General features: G+C 48.3%; 1 protein-coding gene across 2 annotated transcripts in view; it reads right to left on the minus strand.

Moving 5' to 3' along the window:
- Positions 1–23,605, minus strand: part of GALNT10 (polypeptide N-acetylgalactosaminyltransferase 10) — a 139,488-nt gene that overhangs the window by 64,986 nt on the left and 50,897 nt on the right. For both annotated transcript variants that reach the window (XM_084761156.1, XM_084761157.1), the window contains exon 2: positions 2,378–2,480. In XM_084761156.1, the coding sequence (XP_084617282.1) occupies positions 2,378–2,480 (103 nt within the window). The remainder of the gene's footprint in view (positions 1–2,377; positions 2,481–23,605) is intronic.

Below are 23,605 nucleotides of genomic sequence, written 5' to 3' on the forward strand. Positions count from 1 at the left end.
AAGAGCAGCAAATGTTAAGTACAGAGCCATATCTTCAGCCCCCAACGACGAGGATTAACTTCACCCAAGCATTCCTCCTCCCCCCAAATAGTGCAGGGGGAAGTGAGAGGTACCAGGGAGGACCAGTCAGGGTCCTTTTCACTTCTCTGGAGTCCCCATAGCAACCCTATACAGTGGAGTCCAGAACTCTCACTCTGCAGCTACACTGACACTCATAAAAGGTTACAGAGCCAGGTGTGAGGGCCGGAGACCATGTCCCCTGCACTCTCCCCCAGAGCAGGGATGTCCTGCCACTGAGTCACCCTGGACAGGAGGCAGGTCTACTGTCTCTGAGCTGAGGGACTCTCAGCTACAGTTGTCTCCTCTGACACCAGCAGCTTGTCTGGGGGAGTCAGACAAGAGGCTACCCAGTGAAAACTGTTAGCTGTCAAACACCAGATAAACTTAAAGCGGTCTGATTACTATCTAAGCAAGGCAGATGTTCTGTGTAAATCAAAAGTGCCATAAACAAGGGCTGGGGTATAGCTTAGTGGATGAGGGTGTGCCTGGCACCTATGAGGTACTCGGTCAGGGCTGGATGTTCAGAATAGCTGTAAATAAGTAATAAATGATTTTGAAAAAATGCCATGATGATAAAAGATGTAAGAGTCGCCTTATCTACTAAGCCAGGTTTACTTGGATCTGCTGCAAGTCAGGGTCAGGGGACAAAGGGTTGGCAATCTGTGTGCGATACGCCTGAGGAGGGTCTCTGACATCCCGAGAGCATGCTCTCTGGGGTTCCCACGAGCTTCTGGTGGGTGACTGAGAACAGACACAGCTCTGGCAGAAGCAGCTCAAGTGTCTGCACTGCTGAGTGTCCAACAGCCAGCCAGCCACGCCAGCGGCTCCTCCGGGTGTTACACTGACAGCACTGAGGTGCAATGGGCAGAACCGGGCCGGGCCTCTGCTCAGATTGAGGCTTCAGGAGATCTGCAGAGGGGGCCAAATATCAGCCCCAAAGGCCGAGCAGAGGAGACAGAGCAAAGGTCAGCCAGTTGGATCCCGGCACGGCATCCTGGCAAGGCCACGGCTTCTGTCTTTTCACTAGACAAAGTCCACTGTGATGGTTCAGGAAGCCACTTGGTGTGGAATGCCCGGTGTGTACTTAGCAATCCTCAGTCTCATTATTTTCTTTTTCTTTTCTTTTTTTTCTTTTAAAGTAATTTGGCAACTTCATAAATTACTTTAAAAAATATTTACTCTTAAATGCTTATGTATAATTTGATTTCTACAAATAAGAAATTAAATAGTCATTTATTTTTCTTAATCTCTCTGCTGCTCTTTCTTCCCTTGCCAGGCAGGCCAACATTCTAATAATTCAGGCACAATTGTCTGGCCAGCTGGCTCTTTGCAGATGTTCCTTTTCTTAATGTAAGCAGTGCTCGTGCCCGTTCACATTATATTCCTGGCACACAGAGTAGTGTGTGACGGGGCCGGGGATGCCCTGGGCATCAGCTCAGCTATCACGCCCATCCTCTCCTGAGCTTTGCAGTGAGTTGGTTTTGTCACGAATACTTTCGAAGGGGACACCTTTCACCCAGATCGCCACACACAGTTTCAACCCCTCTCGCTGCTGTATCCCCCTTTCCACTCAAGCAAGGCGACGTCACAGCCATCACCTCACTCTCTTCTGAGGGTGCGGACCACATGAGGTCACCCTCAGATGGGGAGGCTCAGGAAGCGTGGAGTTAGTTCATTGGCGGGCCCCACAGGCTTGCGGGTGGCACTGCCGCTGCCTTCCTGACCTCTGCCTGGACTCTGCTGAGGAGAAGCATCTTCACGCAGTCTCCTCTTCACACCTCCTTATGCCGGCCCTTCCCCCACCTGCCAGCCTCACAGGAATGGTGATGAAGCCCCACTAGCAAAAGGAAACTTGAGGTGAAGCCCATGTGGGCCAGTCTGCAGTTGGGGAGGGGCTGCCTCTGCCTGCCAGACTCGGGTTTGAGTCTCAAGTTGGCCTCGCTCTCCCTGGGTGAGGCCTGGCAGATGACAGCATCTCTCTGAGGTACAGGTCCCCTTTTATTCAGTGGGCCATAAAGGCTGATCAGCTTGCTCTGTGTTCAGTCTGTGTCAAGTCGAGTCACCTTCCTTTAGCATGGGACCTGCAGGTGACACCGTCACTTGCTAATAGGGACGCGGCAGGGCAAACTTGAAGACAGTGGGGTCTGGTGCTGACAGCAGAGGCCAGATAGGTGAAAGCCAGGTACAGGAATTAGGAAGGATAGTGGCAGGCAGGAAGTGAACAAGAGGCCCAGACGCCCCTAAGACACTCAACAGATGCGCGCACACACCTGTGGCACGTTTACCCAATGCCCACACTCAGCCCTGCCCTCCATACCTACGCGCTGCGCGTCCCTCCTGATGGCTTCCTTGTTGTGCCAGTCCTTTAGCTTCTGGTCACCTCCCAAGAAAGATGGCTTTTTTTGTCGGCTGTGTGATTCCTTAAAAAAAAAAAAAAAAAGGAATAAGAAACCGTGAAAGGGAAGAAAAAGAAAATACCAGCAGTAACAAAGACCCCGAGGCCACACTGCCTAAAGGGGACACTACCACCTATCCAGCCTTCACGCCATCTTCCTGAGTGCCTGCCATGTGCCCGTTAGATGGGCGGAGGCCAAGGGGACACAGAAGTTCAGTATGATCCCTTGGGAACTCGCCACCCAGGAGAGGAAGGAAAGGCAGGCGTACTCTTTCCACTGAAGAATGCAACGAGGCTGGGCGTGGTGGGCAACCCCTGTAGTCCTAGCACCCAGGAGGCAGAGGGAGAAAGACCATGAGTTCTAGACCAGCTTAGCCTATACAGTGAGCCAGTGTCACACGGCAAAGCTAAACAGAAAGTAAGTAGAGGCTACCAAGTCTCATGCTGGTAGCCTGCTTATTCCTCGGCCTTAGACCTAGGGGAAGGGAATAGGGTGAAAGCGGGAGGGAGGGAGGAAGGGGAGGATACAAATTATGGGATAATAATTGAGTTGTAATCCGAATAGATTAATTAAATAATATTTTTTTAAAAAGTAAGTAGAGGCTAAGGGATGTAGTTCAGTGTTGGAATGTTCGCTCAGCATTCACTGAGGGCCTGGGTTCAGCCCTAAGCATGCCAAAGGGACAAACAAGAAACATAAGAACTTGGTTTTAGAAACGTATTCATTTTTTAGACAAGGTATTTAATTTTTAATTATGTATGTAGGTATCTCTGTGTGCGTGCGTGTGTGTTATGTCTGTGGGGACCAGAAGAGGGCGTCGGATCCCCTGGAGCTGGAGTTACCAGCGGTTATAAGCTGCTGCACACGTGTTAGGAACTGAACGTAGGTCCTCTGTAAGACCTGTGCACTCTTAGCCGCTAAGCCATCTTCTCCAGTTCCAGTATGTTTAATTGAACCCAATCCACTTTATCTAAAATACAAGCATTTCAACATGCAATCATTATAAAACATAATTATGGCATCGTACTCTCTCTCGGACTAAGACTTTGAATTCTTGGGCTCATGTCAATTCAAACATCTTTCCAGTGTTCTAGAACACTAGCTAATGGCTACACCCAGGACAGAGACTCAGAGATGAGTGTCAGGTGCTGGGGTGACAGGTGCCTGCTCTTTTTTTTTTTTTAAAACTTATTTGTTTATTATATATACAATGTTTTGCCTGCATGTATGCCTGCACACCAGAAGAGGGCACTAGATCTCATTATAGATGGCTGTGAGCCAACACGTGGTTTCTGGGAATTGAACTCAGGACCTTTGGAAGAGCAGCCAGTGTTCTTACCCTCTGAGCCATCTCTCCAGCCCCCCAGAGATGCCTGCTTTTACAAGAGTCCTGGGAATTCAAAGTCAGGCTCCCCAGCTCCAAACACACAGCTCTGAAGCAACATTGCTCACATAACAGTATGTAAAAGAGCGCACCAAGACTTTTGACCCAGAGGTACAGACATTTCTTGCACACTCAGAGGTGTGTCTCTTAAAGGCGAGACCAATTTCTTTGTTTGCAATCATCTTCCGGTACTTTTCCTTCCCCCAGCTTCCAAAATGTCCCCTTGCCGCAGGAGGTGAAGGTAAAGGGGGAAGGAACACCTTGAGGATGTGAGCCAGTGGGCGTGGGGGTGGGGCTGGCAGAACAGAACTCCCTTTAGACAGCAAACTGCAAGTGCATGTTGACATGTTGAGAGTGACTGTCCCAGAGCCCATGTGCTCTTAGTCAACATTTCAAAGGACTAGATCATGGTCCCAACTGCCACTCACTCGCTCATCCAAATGGAATTTTAATCTTTGCTTAATCACCATTTAGCGTGTCTGGCACCCTTTGAGGAGAGGAGAGAACTAGAAAACAAAGCCAGCTGCGATCTGCTGGAGGAGGACTGGTCAAAGCACACACTCCGGTTCTGGGACTGCAGCCTGGGCGGGGCCTGTCAGCAAGGGTGCTCGAACCTCCGGCCCAGCTGGCCAGGGTCCTCAAAAACCACAGGAGGGCTCAAAAGGAGATGGAGAGGGTTGCGGCCTCCAGCCAGGTCTCAGGCTGTATTAGGGGACAGTCTTTGCTCTAGATGTTGGGGTGACTCTCTAGACCCACACTTCAGAGGAGCTGCAGTGATTCTGCTTCGGGATCACACGCACTCTTTGATGCCAAACACTAAGTAGATAATTCTAACAGTCTTTCTGTGTATGTGCACAGACACACGGAATCACACAGACAGACAGATACACACACACACACACACACACACAGTGTGCGCACATGCGAGCATGAGTGGACCAGGTTGACTTATTCAGCCAAATACATAAAGTTGCTTTATGTAAGGTGTGATGGTGTGAATGGGAATAGCCCCATAGGCTCATATGTTTGAATGTTTGGTCTGCATCTGGTGAAACTGCCTTGTTGGAGGGGATGTGACCTTGTTGGAGGGGATATGGCCTTATTGGAGGGGTGTGGCCTTGTTGGAGGAGGTGTGGCCTTGTTAGAGGAGGTGTGGCCTTGTTGGAGGGGTGTGGCCTTGTTGGAGGAGGTGTGGCCTTGGAGGAGGTGTGGCCTTGTTGGAGGGGATGTGGCCTTGTTGGAGAAGGTGTGGCCTTGTTGGAGGAGGTGTGACCTTGTTGGAGGAGGTATGGCCTTGTTGGAGGGGGTGTGGCCTTGTTAGAGGAGGTGTGGCCTTGTTGGAGGGGATGTGGCCTTGTTGGAGGAGGTGTGGACTTGTTGGAGGAGGTATGGCCTTGTTGGAGGAGGTGTGGCCTTGTTGGAGAGGGTGTGAACTTGGAGGAGGTGTGGCTTTGTTGGAGGAGATGTGTCACTGGTGGTGGGTTTTGAAGTTTCAAAATTCTATTCCAGGCCCAGTCTCTCTCTGCCTGCTTGCTGCCTGCAGATCAAGATGTAAAGCTCTCATGTCCTGCTCCAGTACCATGTCTGCCTGTTTCCCACCATGATGGCCATGGACTAACCCTCTGAAACTGTAAGCAAGCCCCCAATCAAATGCTTCCCTTTATAAGAGCTGCCCCGGCTGTTCTGGAACTCAATTTGTGGGCCAGGCTGACCTCAAACTCAGAGAGATCTAACCTGCCTCTCTGCTGGGCAAACTCATTTCTTAAATATCCAAATTCTGTCTGCCTTAAAGCCTGTTCAGAGCTCCTGTCCTCCACAAAGCCTTCTTCTGTGCTGTTGCATTTAAGAACAGACCTCAGATCCAGATTTTAACCAGACCCAAGTGATATGAGAACACAACTGTACCTAACCAGTACCGTGCCCCAGAGGGTCTCAGAATCTAGTAACTAGTGGGAACCAGATGCCATCTCCTGGATCTGAAATACAGAAGATATAGTTAATTCATCTAGTTGAATCCCCAGGCTCAACAAATAGGGTAAGAAAGGATACATGCCACCATAGTGCATTGTCTTAAAGGTGGCACAGAGAAAATCTGAAGGTCAAAAATTAGTGTTCCCATGGGGATGTCTGGGTAAGAGTTCCCATAGAAGAGTCTTTGGGACTGGTGTGAAAGAATGGGGAGGGAGGTACCTGCAAGCAGTGAGCGTGAAATCCAACTGGAGGACACGCATGCACCAAGAAATGGAAGCCAGAAGGCGAGATTTACTGAAGGGCAAAGGCCTGATCTGGCAGGAACAAATAGGATTCAAAAGGTAGCCGTGAGCCACACAGTAGGAAGAAGTCTGGACCGGTGCTGCTTGGCAGGTGGGAGCCACTGAAGGTCTCTGAGGAAGAAATGAGCTCAGGAATAAATTACTGAGACCCACACGCTCGTGATGGAGCTCCTCCTTCAAGACAAATGGGAGTAATGTCGACTTTATTTTCATCAAGAGAAAAGACAATTCTTCATCTTCCAAACTGAGGACCACCTTTCTTTTTTCTTTTTTTAAAGGATTTATTTATTTTGTGTATGAGTGCTCTATGTGCATTTCCACCTGCATGCCAGAAGAGGGCAACAGATCCCAGTAACAGATGGTTGTGAGCCACCATGTGGTTGCTGGGAACCGAACTCAGGAGCTTTGGAAGATCAGTGTTCTTAACCACTGAGCCATCTCTGCAGCCCCTGAGGGTCACTCTTAGTCTAGTCCTCACAAATTAGATTCAAGTGAGGTTGACTACATCAGCCCCGACCTGTCCTGATGTTTTGAGAAAAACGTGTGTGTGTGTGTGTGTGTGTGTGTGTGTGTGTGTGTACGTGTGCGTGTGCGTGTATGCGTGCACGCGCATGTGCATTTGCTTTAACCAGACCCAAGTGGTATGAGAACACAACTGTTCCTAACCAGTACCACGCCCTGGAGAGTCTCAGAATCTAGTACCCAGTGGGAACTAGATGCCATCTCCTATACACCCTCAGTATCCCCGATCCAGGAGGGAAGCCCCGGGCAAGCTGCCCAGGCTTTCCAGAAGATCTTCAGGGCTCCACACTTCATGTTCCTTTGCACCCTCATCTGAAGACTGCCTGTCTCCCCAGATTGTGAGCCCCAGAAAAGCAGGTTTCATTTCACCATCTAACGAATGGGCAGAGCTGCCTGTTTTATCTTCTCCGGATGGAAGGAAGGTCACACGGGGATTAGACGTGCCTGACACAGTCACAAGGATGTAATGCCATAAAGGGCGCTGGGGATTAACTTTATCCTCTGGTTAAATGGCTATAGGTCGGTTTAGTGGGCTGCAAAACTCTAAAGAGACAGGGCTCACCTGACCCTAAAGTGATTTCTAAAAGATGGCACAGGCTTTGAACCCTCAGATCTGCCTCCTTTATGCCACTCAGCTTCCTGTCTGTAGCTCTAACCCTGAGGCAGGTGGCAGAGGTTCTGTCTGTCTTTCCTCTGGGGGCACTTTCATTTTCATGTGGAAATACCAGACATTTAAAAATTTTAGGTCAGGAGTATGCGCGCACATGCGTGTGTACACACACACACACACACACACACACACACACACACACACACACACACACCCTTCCAGGCTTTTCAGTGAGAGAAACACTCCTATCTTGCTTGATTCATTCAAATCTAGTCTTAACTGAGATGCACATCTTCTCTTAGTAAGCAGCTGTTGAGTAGCAGGGAGCCTGAACCGAGCCTGGAAGATCCATTTTCTCTCACTTTTTCTGTTCACATTTATGAGGAGGGTCCACAGATAGGTTCCCACATCTGTCTAGGTCTCTACAATTTGGCCAAAGCATTGTTATAAAAAGTACTTGGGCATAATATAGTATTGATTTGAAAAAAAATGCTGAGGCACCTACAGAAACACTTCCAGAACTAAGTGAGTTTAAACATCATGGGAGAGGATCCTCAGGAGGAATCTCCATTCCTGATGTCAAGCTGTACTATAGAGCAACAGTAATCAAAACAGCATGGTACTGGCATAGCAATAGTCTGGTTGATCAATGGAATCGAATGGAAGACCCAGAAATGAATGCACACACATATAGTCACTTGATTTTTGACAAAGAAGCCAAATCTACTCGATGGAAAAAGGATAGCATCTTCAATAAATGGTGCTGGTCTAACTGGATGTCTACATGTAGAAAAATGCAAGTAGACTCATCTTTGTCACCATGCATGAAACTCGAGTCCAAGTGGATTAAAGATCCACTTGGATCATGGAAACAGCCTAAGTGTCCATCAGTCAAAGAATGGATAAAGAAACCTCAACATAAAACCAGAGACACTAAATCAGTTAGACGAAAAAGTGGGGAAGAGCCCGGAACACATAGGCACAGGTGACAACTTCCTGAACAGAACACCAACAGCCCAGGCCTTAAGGTCAACCATTAATAAATGGGATCTCTTGAGGCTGAGAAGCTTCTGTAAGGCAGGAGACACTGTCAACAGAACAAAGCGACAGACTACAGACTGGGAAAAGATCTTCACCAACCCTACATCTGACAAAGGTCTAATATCCAAAATATATAGAGAACTCAAGAAATTAAACACCACCAAACCAAACAAACCAATTGAGAAATGGGGCTCAGAATTAAACAGAGAATTCTCAACAGAGAAATATCGAATGGCTGAGAAACATTTAAAGAAATGCTCAACATCTTTAGTCATCAGAGAAATGCAAATCAAAACGACTCTGAGATTCCATCTGACACCCATCAGAATGGCTAAGATCAAAAATTCAAGTGACACCACATACTGGTGAGGATGTGGAGAGAGAGGAACACTCCTTCATTGATGGTGGGAATGCAAACTAGTACAGTCACTTTGGAAATCTATCTGGTGCTATATCAGAAAACTGGGAATAGGGCTTCCTCAAGACCCAGCTATTCCACTCCTTGAAATATACCCAGAAGATGCTCCAGCACACAACAAGAAAATTTGCTCAACCATGTTCATAGCAGCCTTATTCATAATAGCCAGATCATGGAAACAGCCTAAGTGTCCATCAGTCAAAGAATGGATAAAGAAACTGTGGTACATTTACACTATGGAATACTACTTAGCTATAAAAAACAAGGAATTCCCGAAATTTGTGGACAGATGGATTGAACTAGAAATGATCAAAATGCGTGAGTTAACCCAGAAGCAGAAAGATTCAAATGGTAAATACTCACTTATATCTGGACACTAGCCCAAGGGGCATATCTCATGAAAGTCTTCATTTATCATGAAAGAGGTATAGAGGGGAGAACATCCTATTGGGACTCTCAGTGAGAGAAGTATGGATGAATGGGGAAATAGATGGATCCAGAGGGTTCTAGAGACCTATAAGAAGAACACTGTGATGGGTGGATCGGGGCCCAGAGGGGTCTGCTCAAACTACTGCACTAACCAAGGACAATACAATAGTAAATATCGAACCCCTACTCTGATCTACCCACTGGACAGGACATTCTCCACAGTTAAGTGGAGAGCGGGGACTGACTTTGACATGAATTCTGGTGCCCCATATTTGACCACCTCCCCTTGGTGGGGAGGCCCGGTGGCACTCAGAGAAAGAATAAGCAGGCTACCAAGATGAGAATTGATCTAGAGACAAAATGCAGTCTTAGCAGAAACATGAAGGACTTAGGTAAATAGCTAAAACAATGACCCACGCAGACAGAGCAAAGGTGAAGGACACATATGACTTCAAGGTTTGGTCCATGGCTACAGCGGACAAGAGACTGTATGTAGTCCCTGAGTGAGGACAAATGACTAATGAGGTCGAGTAGAGAACAAACGCATATGAACACCCCCCACCCCGAGTGCACTCATACATACATGTACATGCATGTATGAATATACATATGCTTGATCTCTCTCTCACACACACACACGGTCATATGTTTGTATGTTCATACAAGCTTATTGAATACATTCTGGCCAAAAATGCTAAGGGAGCTGAATGGGGAAACTTTTCAGCAAAGGGTGCTGGAATGATCATATATGATAGGCCAACGACCAACACAAACTTTTCTTCCCAAGTGGTGCTGCACACCTGTAATCCTGGCACTTGGGAGGCTGAGGCAGGAGGATGGTGAGTTATGGGCTATGGGAAGACTATAACCCAAACAAACAGACTAGCAAAGTGCAACACACACACACACACACACACACACACACACACACACACACACACCAAAGTGGGTCACAGAACTAAACATAAGAAAAGTATGTGAAAAACATCCTAGTGACTTGGGTTTATTTAGGCAAATCTTACTTCTTTTCCATTTTCATGTGAGTGTATGTGAGTTCACATGTGTGTGGGCACATGTATGTGAATGTGCATGCATGTGGAGGGACAGGTTGGTATCTGGAATCATCCTGCATACTTTTTTTTTTTTTAAAGCAAGGTCTCTCAATCAAACCCAGAGCTCACTGGTACAGCCAGTCTCAGTAGCCAGCTTGTTCTTGGGATCTGTCTCCACCTTCCCAGGCTGGAATCACAGATGGGCTGCCATGCCCACCTGACATTTATGTAGGTTCTGGGGAGAGAAGTACTCTAACCACTGAGCCATCTCCCCAGCCCATGGCCAAATGTCTTTCTTTCTTTTTTTTTTTCCCTCTGTGCTTCTTTTCCTTTCCCTCCTCCTCCTCTTATTATTATTGTTGTGTTATTACTACTACTACTACTACTACTACTATTATTATTATTATTATTATTATTATTATTATTATTATACAGAGTCTCATCATTATGTAGCTCTGGCCATCCTGGAACTCACTATGTAGCTCAGGATGGCCTTGAATTCACAGAGATCTGCCAACATCTGCCTTCCCAGTGCTGGGATTAAATGCGCTCTGTGCAAATGCTTCTTAAATAAGACAAAACATAGATTTTGCTGAATTGGAACTCATTACAACTATACCTTTTGCTCTTCAAGACACAAGCTGTGGACTAGAACATATCTGCAGCGTGTAACCGAGGAAGGACTCGGATTCTGAGTGCACCAACAACACCCAGAACCGCGGCTGTTAGTCATTAGGTAACTAGGACTCGACCCTACCACGAGGCATCATTTACTACTTGGCAGGACAGTGTAACCGAATAAACAGAAAACAAGTGTAGGGAGGATGTGGGCTGAGAAACGAGCCCGTGTGAGCACTGGTGGGGATGAACGCCAGTGGGAACACAGCTACTGTGGACAAGGTCGGAGGTTTCTCAAAAGGTTGAGCCGAGTGATCACATGACAGCCCAATGACTCTTCTCCCAAAGCAGTGGACAGGAGGGACTTGGCCCGGGCACACCTATGTTCACCGCAACACTGGTAGTGACTTGCCCAAAGACACAAATCAAGTAGGGTCCACACAGTAGAACACGGCTCAATCGCAGAAGGGGCAGACAGCTATTTCTACATAGACAGACCTTGAAAACGGAATAGCACAGAAGGACGTATGCTGTACACTTCTATTTCCGTAAGGACCTAGAAGATAACGCCAGTAGAAGAAAGGACAGAGGTATTACTGTGGAGTTAGACAGGAAGCAGGGGGCCTTTGGGGAAAGGTAGGGGAACGGTGGTCACAGACAGCACGGCGAACAAAATGTAAAGCCAAGAATTCCATACTTGTGAATAGATGAGATTAAAATGTTATGTTGCCTCCCCCAAAGTGGGTTTCGTATTTATTTGGGCCTCTCCACTCCCCACCCCCCACCCCACCCCACCCCCGCAACCCACTCCCGAGGCAGGGTTTCTCTGAGTAGCCTTAGATGTCCTGGAGTCCTCTCCTGTAGACCAGGCTAACCTCTAACTCAGAGATCCACCTGCTTCTGACTCCCAACTGTGGGATTAAAGATGTGTGCCACCACCATTGGCTAAAAGTTTCAGAGCTTTTTGTTTTGTTTTGGAGACAGGGTTTCTCTGTGTAGCCTTGGCTGTTCTGGACTCGCTTTGTAGACCAGGCTGGCTTTGAACTCAGAGAGATCCGCCCACCTCTGCCTCTCCGATGACAGGTATGCACCACTGTGCCTGCTTGGAGCCCCTCACCCCTCTGCTCCTCCCCCCCCCCCCCGCAAAAAAAAACCCCAGGATTTCTCTTTGTTGCCTTGGTTGTCCTGGAACTCGATTTGTCGACCAGGCTGGCTGCAAACTTATAAAAAAGCCACCTATCTCTGCTAGGCAAACTCCTTTCTTTCTTTCTTTCTTTCTTTCTTTCTTTCTTTTTTTTTTTAAGATTTATTCATTATACATACAGTATTTTGTCTGCATGTACACCTGCAGGCCAGAAGAGGGCACCACATCTCATTATAGATGGTTGTGAGCCACCATGTGGTTGCTGGGAATTGAACTCAGGACCTTGGGAAGAGCAGCCAGTGCTCTTAACTTCTGAGCCATCTCTCCAGCCCCCTTATAGGCTTTTTTTTTTTCAGAGCTGAGGACTGAACCCAGGGCCTTGTGCTTGCTAGGCAAGCACTCTGCTACTGGGCTAAATCCCCAACCCTGCAAACTTATTTCTTAAACTCCCAAGTTCTGTCTGCCTTGCAAAGCCTGTTCAGAGCTCATGTCCTCCACGAAGCCTTCTTCTGGGCTGTTGCATTTAAGAACAGACCTCACCGGAGCCTGACCGCTCCGCTCGCTCTCTTTGGAAGTTAGGACACAGTCTTAAGTTACAGCTGTTTGCATACATGTTATTCCCTCCCATTGGACTCTACCCAGTGTTTTCAAACTGTCTGTGAAGAAGAGCTATTTTGTTTGAGTTTCCGAGTCATTGAGAATCAAAACCAAAGTTCTAAGAGTGACCAAACATCTTTTACAATCCCCTCCTCTAAGAATGGACTGGCTGCGTGTGTGTGTGTGTGTGTGTGTGTGTGTAGAGACAAAAGTGCACACACGCTGTGGTATGCTTGTTGAGGTCAGAGGACAACTTCTTCCACCATGTGGGTCAGTGCAATTGAATTCAGGTACACACACACACACACACCATCTTTCCTGAGCTTGCAGTGTATTACATGGCAAAAGGAAACAAATCATGGCTAAATTCACCTGATCCCCCACAAATCCCTGGGCACTTCCTCCATCTAGCAGCATGACAGGAAGTCAGAGGGATTCGGACTGGGGATCAACTTGCCATAGAGCTGTGGGCTCTGAAGATCGAGGACACCATGTGTGGAACAGAGCCCAGTTCCATCAGGAGGTCTGTAATGAAGTGGAGGCTTCAAGCCTACACCCACAAGGACTCAATTCTGCCACTAACTTGAAACAGTCAGGATCAGACGCTTACCCCAGAGTTTCCACTTAAGAGCCCAGGCTGGCTGACACCTTGATTTTGATCTTGTGAGAAAATCCAGTCAAGCTCACTTAGAGTCAAGACCTCTGGGAGTTCCCGGCTTTAAACAGTGCGATAACTTGTTACAAGGCAACAGAAAACAATTACAACTCTTTATTTTTCCAGACTGGCTGCTAACAAAACCTTTCATCCTATGTTTTCTTCTAGAACCTTCTACAAGCCCATCAACAGAAGGGCTCTTGGCTCCTTCCTTTTAAACATGAGCTTGTAGAGAAGACAATTGGAACTGGGGGGCGGGGGTTCACAGACTGTTGTGAGCCATGACATGGGTGCTGGGACTCAAACCCGGGTCCTTTGGAAGAGCAGTCGGTGCTCTTAACCACTGAGCCACCTCTGCAGCTCCAAGCCACCAAGTTTAAGGGCAATTTGTTGACTACCAATAGTAACTAGAACAAGAGTGTGCCCTGCACCACAGGGTTTAGCACAGGACCGTGATCCACATCTGTTCAACAGCTGTCTACCACCCGTGCACATGGTGTCAAGACAGCCTCAGAAAGCTCTTCCCATTCCCTGCATCTCTCTCATGGGATGAAGGTGTCTGTGAATCACCATTTGAGAAGTGTTGCTGGAACATCTCTGGACCACAGCCATCTTTCTTACTTGGCTCTGTGTGGTTGTAAGTTTCTGTTAGACTTCCTGATATAAGAGGGCCCTGGAGAACATTTACAAACTGTACATTTTTTAAATTTTATTTTTTTGTATTACTTTCCTCACTGCTGCTGTGATAAAAATACCCTGACCAAAGCAGCTTATAAGGAGGCTGGGAAGGCAGAGTGGAGGAGCAGGAGGCTGGCTGATCTCATTAACAGTGCATCTGTGTGTGTGTGTTATGTACGTGTGTGTGTGTGTGTGTGTGTGTGTGTGTGTGTGTGCAGCACGTACACTGCAGTTTGCTTGTTGATAGCAGAGGACAACATCTTCCATCACGTGGGTTTGTACGATCGAATTCAAATTGTCAGTCTAAACCATCTTGCTGTCCCCACCTCTTTACTTGGCAAAATTTGACCCACAGACCAACAGCAGAGGATGTATATGCGTGTGTACTTTCCAGTGAGCTTGTGGAAGTCAGAGAACGATTTGTAGGAGTCAGTTCTCTCCTTCCACTGGGTGTGGACCTCAGGCTGCAGGCTTGGTGGCACGAGCCTTGCCTTGCTGAGCCCTCTTGCCAGCCCCATTCTCTATCACGTTGTATTTGTTAGGCTTTCCTACTGACAAGTGGCCAAGAACTGAACAAGAAGCAACTTAAGGGGGCTACGACCTATTCTGGCTCACGGGAAGCAACTTAAGGGGGCTACGACTTGTTCTGGCTCACGGGAAGCAACTTAAGGGGGCTACGACTTGTTCTGGCTCACGGGAAGCAACTTAAGGGGGCTACGACTTGTTCTGGCTCACGGGAAGCAACTTAAGGGGGCTACGACTTGTTCTGGCTCACGGGAAGCAACTTAAGGGGGCTACGACTTGTTCTGGCTCACGGGAAGCAACTTAAGGGGGCTACGACTTGTTCTGGCTCACAGGAAGCAACTTAAGGGGGCTACAACTTGTTCTGGCCACCTTGTGGCTTGAGGCTGTGGTGGCAGGGATATGATGCTTCTGGATCACCTCTGGGTGACATCAGGTATAGAGATAGGGACAGAAGTGGTGCCAGGCTATAAACTCCCCGGCCACCTACTTCCTCACACGGGGTTCCCACTTCCCAATGGTTTCACCATCTTCCCCCACAGCACCACTGACAGGAGAACAACGTTCAAGCACACGAGACTGACGGGGCCATTTTACGTTCAAACCATGGTGTCGTCATCACGCCAGCCTAGGAGACGCAATCCTCAGTGACCCTGTTTCCCCACATCCTAAGATTCTTGGCGACACTCAGCCAGTGCCAACTGCCGATTCCTGCAAGGAGAGGAGTTCTGTGGCTACAGTGGGGGCCGCAGCTCGTCCTCAGAACCAGAGCACCCCAGCTCCAGAGAGTTGACAAGGCAACTAGGCCTGAAAGAAAGCACTGAAACCCATGTGTGGAGATGCTGAGGCCAGGAGGTGGAGTGGGGCGTGCCAGCTTCAGGGGCTTCCTCACTGTTACACATTAATTAGGCTTTCGTGTAAGATTATGTACAGAAAGTATCTTGCAGATTGAAAAGAAAGCTTAAAAAGCAATGGTCTGATCTAAACCCTTCACTGCATTTTTTTTGAAAGCCAAACCCTATAATTTGATTTGCAATTATGGAAATAATAAAGACAAACTGGGAAAGAGTCACACACACACACAAAAAAAAGCAAAAAAGCAAAAAAGCAGCTCACAGTAGAAAATAAGTCTCTCCGTTCCCAAGGCCCAGCCTCATGCCCCAGAAATGACCCCCTTTCTTGTGGATGTTTCCAGAATTGATAGTGAAGAAACAGACCCAGAGCCTGGCACAAGAGAGCACTCAGCGAGGCCTCCTGTCTTCCCACTGGACTGTATGCTCCTGGCCTTTTTTCCTCCCTTTCTAACTTGCTGAAGTCGCCAGTGTGTCCACAGATCACCCACAATCACCTCAGCCACCAGGAGCAGCACCACAGCCCACGTACAATGCTTGCTGTCAGCCCCACACATGGGACAGGAGGACCTTGTGGTTCCCTGTCTGTGAGACCGCCTCCTCCCTGTGGGATGTTTCACGGTGAGGGGTGACTAGAATTAGGCTCTCTACATTCTCAGCATCGGCACTGGTCCAGCTCAGGCCCAAAGCAAAGTGCTGTTAAAACTCTTAGCAAGTGGTCTCAACCAAAGAGAGACTTGAAGCAGCATCCTGGAAAGATGACGTCTTTATACCCTTGACCTTGGAGAGCATCTTCCTGCAACCTGGTTGCTTCTTTCTGCACTGCTGGCATATTCGTCATTTTCCTGTCTTGGGTCCCACCCATGCCTCTGGTGCCTCAGTTGTTCTCCTTGGTCTCCTCACCTGCCGCCTACTTTCTACTTCTTCAAATTCAGAGGGAGAAGAGGCAGGGTACCTCTTTCCCCTTCCCCCGCCACCTGCCCCATGGGGCAAGCATATGTTGGGCTCTCGATGTACCAGCATCTGTGTGGGGCCAAGCCTGAGTATGGTGCTGCTGCTGTTACCCTCTCTGTTTCACAGAGGATAATGGGATAGGAACATAGACCTGGCTAAGCCAACGCTTAGGGGAATTTGCTCACAGCCCTCACTCAAGCAGCAGCTTTCAATTACCTGGCCTGTGTGTCGTATCTGTCTCTGCCACTGACATACTGTGGTTCTGAGGGAAACAGCTCCAAACAACCAACCCCAGGAGACTCCTACCGATGCCCCCTCCATCATCTTATAGGCCACCAAGCTCCATACGGAGGGTCTGGATACAGACTCAGCTCCAGAGAGGGCCAAAGATCTGGAAAGAGGAGACCCCACATTTGCCACCAGCGGTGTCTAAGCCACTGCCTACTATGTCCTGCTTACTGTAATTAACCACACTGCTCTGATCCCTCATGGGTGGTGGCACACACAGCCCTTGATCTCCTGGCACAAGTGAGGAAGTTGGGAGGTACCTGACTGCTACCCACGCCCCCCCCCCAAAATCCACTGTCATAAAGGCTTCAACGGTGCAAGGAGGCTGGCATAGGTAGACACACACCAGAAAGTGGCCACCTGGCACCGGGGGTGGGGTAGGGGGGACGGTATTTCGTGTGAAAATCACGGACAGTCAAATCCTTTTCTCTGAATTTAATATCTGGTGTCATGTCCTACCTAGATCCATGCCCTCCACTTCCCTCACGGACACTGTGAAACACAGGCACAAGTGGAATCGTGTGTGTGGAATCCTATCAGAAAAGCCCTGGTCTGACAAGTCCCTTCAGGAAGGCAGGCGGGCGGGCGGGCAGAGGGAAAGAACAGGTTCGTTCTGGAAAATAATTCACTTGCCGAGAGCTTTCCACTGTCACTCGGAAGGCAGAAACATGCTGGCAGTCAGAGCTCACCTAAAAGCTGGCTTCTTTGGTCCATTCAAAAGCAAGGCCTGGAGAAATAGCTGTGTCTCCTGTGGAGAGCTCTATTTCTTCCCATTTTCACTCTCGGAAATGACACCACGAGGAGGCAAAAAAGACACATGACCACACTTCGCTACCGCAGAGGGCTCTGCCCCAGATGCATTTTCTTTTTCATGTGCATATGTGTATCCTACGTATGTATCTATGTTCAAGGGTGTATGTGTGCGCTGGCCCGAGGTCAATGTCAGGCATCTTTCTCCTCTGCTCTTTCACCATATTCTTTGAGGCAGGGTTTCTCAACCAAACAGAGGTCCCTGGTGTGGCTGGTCTAGTCTCAACTAGCAAGCGGGCTCTAAAGATCCCATCTACCCCTTCTGAGCCTCAGAATTACAGACAGGTTGCCATGCCCACCTGGCACTTACAGGCGCTCCGGGGATCTGAACTCAGCTCCTCTTACTTGTGTGGTGAGTGCTTGAATGACTAGGCAACCAACCAGATCCTGCAGAGGGCTCTTTTGCTAAGTAAGAGATGCTCCGGTGGCTGACTGAAGGCCCCACTCCGCAGAAGCTCTGATTTCTAAGGCTCTCCTCTCCTGCGGTGTTTCTGATGTCCTAAGGGATCCCAGGTGAACATATGAGCCATACTTCTGAAATACATCATCGCCCAAAGGATGAACAACGGATGGATGCATCAGCTTCTACCGTCCCTCACCAGAAAGCAACTAACTGCTCACGGAATGGCAGGCGGGCAGAACCGCACACTGCGCCCCTGGACTTGGCAATTGTATAAAGCCGAGTCAGCTGACTCCCGAGGCTTCTGTCAAGCCACTCAGCCTCACCTTCGCTTGTAAGATGGAGCCACATATCCAAGGTGCTGCTTCGTCAGCTGTGTCACTCGCCCTTTGTATGGTGACCACTATAGGTCACTGTGAGCCACTTGCGTTGGTCCCAGCTGATTGATTCCAATGGCCTCCTGGCCAGGCACTGTGACATGGTGCTTTAAACCCAGGCCTCACCTGAAGCAGGGAAGAGTGGCTTGCATGGGGCTCATCTCCCTGACGGATGGTCAAAGAACAGGAGTATGCGCCTGTTACGAGTTTTGTGACAGACAAATGTCCATGAACATGGAAGTGGCCATCACCCACCATACTTGGGCATGGGCTACCCATGAAGGCCTCACATTGTTGGGTTGAGGATGTGGGATGTGATCTTCTTTCTGTTCCTGTCGCTGAGAAGGGCCTGAGATTTTAAAGACCCATTCTGGAAGCTCCATCATGGCTCTGTGCAGCATGATGCTGAGCTTGGCTAAGTCAGCACCTGGCTCTCCAGCCACCCAACTAGAGAACACTGGTACACATTTGGGACATAGACTACACATTTCTAGCTTTGAGTCTCGTCATAGGGAACAGAGTATATGGGTGGAAGGCGGGAACATCCACAGGAAGCTGCAGGGTTTGGGGAACTCCAGTTGAGGGCAGGCAGCCAACACAGATTCAATACATGTAATCAATCACACAGGGCCGAATCAAACACATCCTAAAAGCTGGGTGCCCACCAAGCAACCTGACTTTGGGGCTGCCTGGCCTTGGCCAGGATCCTAGGCTGACTGAGGGGTTCATAGGTCAGTTGGGTCACATGACCTCGACACCCTACACCTGCCTCAGAACCTGGGCTTCTCTCATCAGACAAAGCTCACAGGTCACCCCAGTTCCTTTGGACCTCCATCTGACTACCCCTCAAGCTCCAGCTGAGAGACGCCCGGCCTCCTAATGCTGATGCCCTGAGTACTGAGATCATGCTGGGTTCCTCTACCAGGCTGCACCCGCTTCCCAGTCAGAAGCCTGACAGCCCCTGTGATTCGTTCAGTGGGCCTGCAGTCACGCCCTGCTGGGCCCTGCTCTAGCCCCAACAATCACGCCCTTCTCTTCTCAATCCAAGCTGCTTGCAGCTCCTCTCTGACGACTTGCGGAGGAGAGGAAACACAGCTCAACAGACTAAGTAAGCAGTGCCAGTGTAGGGTAGGTATGCACAAGTGCGTGTGTGCCAGTTGAGTTAATATGCACAATGTAAAGTGCAATGCACGAGGAAGCCAAAAGAGAGCATCAGTTCCCCCTAGTTACTAGGCCTGATGGCACAGAACAACAGGAGACACAGGCAGTTAAGAGACACCTAACATGGGTGGCTGGGAACCAAACACCAAACTCAGGTCCCCTAGAAGCGCAGCAAGTGTTTTAAACTGCTGAGCCATCTCTCCAGCCCTACTGCATGCGCTTTTAAAATGACACATTTATAAAATCCAGTAAGAGAAAAAAAAATGCCGGGATGTACAAATGTTCCCAGAACAGAACAATAGAGCTAGCATTTATTAAACTCAATAATTTTAAAAGCTCCTTTAAAATACTTCAGTGGCTTTCCATTGCTCTAAAAATGAAGCCAAGTACTTTCCTAGGCTTAGAAAGTTCTGAAAGGCCTGGCCTCTACCCACCTCCCCTTGGTCTTGGAGCTCCAGTGACTTTCTTAGGTCCCTCAAATACACCTTACCCGCTCCTCCTGAGGCCTTTGGCACAAGCCGTTTCTTCTACCACACACGCCTGTCACACCTGCCCCTCCAAGACCATACTGCATTGCAGATGTCAGTTCCTCTGGGAAATCCTCTCCAACTTCTCAGCCTAGGCTGAGAGAGTGGCTTTACTCGGTGAGACTGTTTAAGGAGTTCATCTGTGCCTGGATCACACACGTCGGAGGGTGGGGGCAGTGTCTGCTCTGGTTCACAGTAACACTCGGCTGATCACACTTAGCAACATAACAGGCATGCGCAAGTGCTCAATAAACTAATTAAATGGATGAACGGTGCTACATAACACACTGGTCCTTGGAATTCCTTCTCAGTGCATCAGCTCATATTACACTCCAAACAACCCCAAGGGGAGGATAAAAATATTGCCACAGTCACAGACCACAGCTAATGCATTCTACCAGTGCTTTTGGGTTGGTAGCGCTTGCCTAATCCCAGCACTGGAGAGGCAGAGGCAGGATAATCTCTGTGAGCTCAAGGCCAGTCTGCTCTATATAGCAAATTCCAGGCCAGTCATGGTAAAACCCTGTCTCAAAAACAAACAAACAAACAAACAAACACAAAAAACAGTGTTAAACTAGGCATGGTGGCACATGCCTGTACTTCCAGCACTCTGGGAGGCAGAGGCAAACAGATCTCTGTGAGTTCGGGGCAAATCTGGTCTACAAAGTGAATCCAAGACAGCCAAGGCTACACAGAGAAACCCTGTCTTGAAAAACCAAAAAAGAAAGGGAAGAAAACAAAAAATAGAAACAGTGTTAAATAATTTGCTCAATGCTATAGACATAGCGGTGATTTGAAGCCAGGTCTGCACAACTATGAAGCTGTTTTTGTTTGTTTGTTTGTTCTTTTGAGGACAGGGTTTCTCTGTGTAGCCCTGGCTGTCCTGGACTTGCTTTGTAGACAAGGTTGGCCTCCAACTCATGGAAATACACCTACCTCTGCCTCCTGACTGCTGGGATTAAAGGCATGCATCATCACACCCGGAGATTGCAAAGCTTTTTAAAAAGGTTTTGTTTTTAGGACTGGAGAGATGGCTCAGCAGTTAAGGACACTGGCTGCTCTCCCAAAGGTCTGAGTTCAGTTCCCAGCAATCACATGGTGGTTCACAACCATCTATAATGAGATCCGGTACTCTCTTCTGGTGTGCAGGCATACATGCAGATAGAGCACTGTATAGTATATGTACTAAATAAATAAAAGAACACTGGCTGCTCTTTCAGAAGTTCTGAGTTCAGAGGTTCGGAGGTTCTGTGAGTACTTAAATGGTGGCTCACAATCACCTATACTGGGATGTGATGTCTTCTTCTGGCATACAGGTGTGCATGCAGCAGACTAATCATATACATAAAATACATACATACATACATACTTGCATCCATACACATTTAAATTTTTGTTTTCAAATTACAACGACTGTGTATATGTGTGTATTTGTGTGCATGCACCTGCCTGCACACGTGTGTGTACATGTGCACATGCACCATGGTGTGCATGTTGAGGTCAGAGGACAACTTCTTTCACCATGTATGTCTGTTGGATCAAATTCCAGTTGTCAGTCTGTCCCCAACTCTTTGTTTGGCAACACTTGATTCCCAAGCCAACAGCAGAGGACATCTCAAACATCTATTTGTCCTCCTTGCTTTAGCATGCAAACTTAAAAGGGGTGTGACTTCCAAGGTGAGTCTTTTCTTCCACACACCCGGATCTGGGTCTCAGGAATCGACATCTCATGCCCTTTACAGCACCTTCTGATTCTCAATAATTTTTCAATAATCTCATCTCCTCCTTGCCTTTCTTCTCCCTTCTTGGGTGCTTTTGAGACTGAGACTACAGAGCAGTCTGAAAAGTCATATGAGAAAGACATCTGGGGAGAGCCGACAGAGAGAGTCCAGTGTTTATCTGTTGCCTCATCTAATGTTACTAATGGGAACCCAATTCACAATGGAGAGGTGGCCTGGCAGTTATGAATGCTTGCTGCTCTTCCAGAGGACGCAGGTTCAGTTCCAGGGTCAAGTGGCTCACAGCCACTGTAGCTCTAGCTCCAGGGAGCCAGATACGGATACACACACACACACACACACACACACACACACACACACACACACACACACAGAGAGAGAGAGAGAGAGAGAGAGAGAGAGAGAGAGACAGAGACAGAGACAGAGACAGAGACAGAGACAGAGAGAGAGACAGAGAGAGAGACAGAGAGAGAGACAGAGAGACAGAGAGCACATTTTGGGAGTCTAGAGTTTGAGACCGGCTAAAGCCTTTGATGACAGGCTCTGCTAACCGCATCACCGTACTAAACACTGACCTTGCTAGTAACCACTGAAGCTACAAACCAGCCACCCAAGTCACCGTGTTATCAGGAATTCCATGACTCTGTGCAAACATGTTAATTTCATGCTTTGTAAACACATCTCTTGTAAAAGAACAGCCTGCCTATAAAAATTGCTCTTGACATCCCGGAGATAATCTTCAGGGGAAAGGAAGCCGAGGTCTCTCGTCTGTCTTCTTCTGTAACCGGCTAACTCTTTTACAAGAGCACATTTCTTTCACAAAAGAGGTCCTGACATCAGGGTTCGCTAAGCCTGCAGAGAAATAAATCTGCTCTCTCAAGACTGGCTTTGAAGGAGCTCAACTTCTTGAGGTGCATTGTGTATCTTCACCAAGGTGCAAGGAGATTGGGAAAGCTGGCAACATGCCGCACTCCAGGCTGACTAACTTATAGCATCCGGGAGATGGAAGATTCCAAGAGATGATCTGTCCAGATACCTCAGTCGGCTAGCAAGGGAAGAACACAAGACGCAAGACAGCCTCACACAGGCTCATACAGAAGCCAACAGTGGGGCCAAGAACCCAACCCATGGGCCTGTCTCTGATGAGAGTTGGGTTGCGTCTCTCTAAGACACGAGTCCTAAGACACACAGAGAATCTAAGATTCTGTTAAAAGCAGAGAAGCCAGTCATGGTGGTGGCAGGTAGAGGCAAGAGGGCTCAAGTACATCCCCTGCTACCTAGTGAGTTCAAGTTCAGCCTTGGCTACCCGAGACTCTCCCCTGTGCCAAGTAAAAATAAACACACAACATAAATAAAATGAAAACAAAGGAGAGAGACTCGAGCCACCCCCATTTCCTATATGGTGGGGTGTTGTTCTGACTGTGACCACACTGAATGAGGACAAGAAAACAGACAAGCCACCCAGATGAGTTCCTCAAGCTCCCCAAGGATAGGTGGTTGATTGACCCGCTGCCACCCCCCATCCTGCCACTGTCCCCAGAGGAGACAGAGCAGAGCAGGGACACACGTTCCAAGCTTTCTACAGAAGGTGGCAAAGCTGTGCTTTGCGGTAATGCTTAGTTCAGGCCTTATTTCCCACTCCAGGATTTGGATGTTTCAATTTCACTCTAACTTAAGAGCCATACGTCCCTTTCCTCTCTTGTCTAAAGGGTTTGGGGGAATCTGGTGCTATCAAAGGTGCGCGTTGCTGACCAACATGAACTCTCTCCGTGAAAGCCTACACCAGGCATGGGTCTCGGCAGCCCAGGATTAGCCTAAGGTTCTGATATGAGCAGTGGGCCAAGAGGCAGTGGTCTGCAGATAAACAGAAAGGCCAGCTTCTGCAGAAGGAAGGCGGTCTGTGTGTGCATACTTGTGTGTGTGTGTGTGTGTGTGTGTGTGTGTGTGTGAGCGTGCATGTGCAAGCGTGTGCAGGCATATATAACAATGATAGCCTTCAACTTTATTTTCCCCAACTGTCAATTATGTGGCAAAGAAGAAGCACAGAGGGAAAAATAAAAACTCCCTGAAGGAAAACAGAGAGGAAGGCACACAGGACC

Source organism: Acomys minous (genome assembly GCF_964271855.1).
Source record: "Acomys minous genome assembly, chromosome: 16".
Lineage (NCBI taxonomy): Eukaryota > Metazoa > Chordata > Mammalia > Rodentia > Muridae > Acomys > Acomys minous.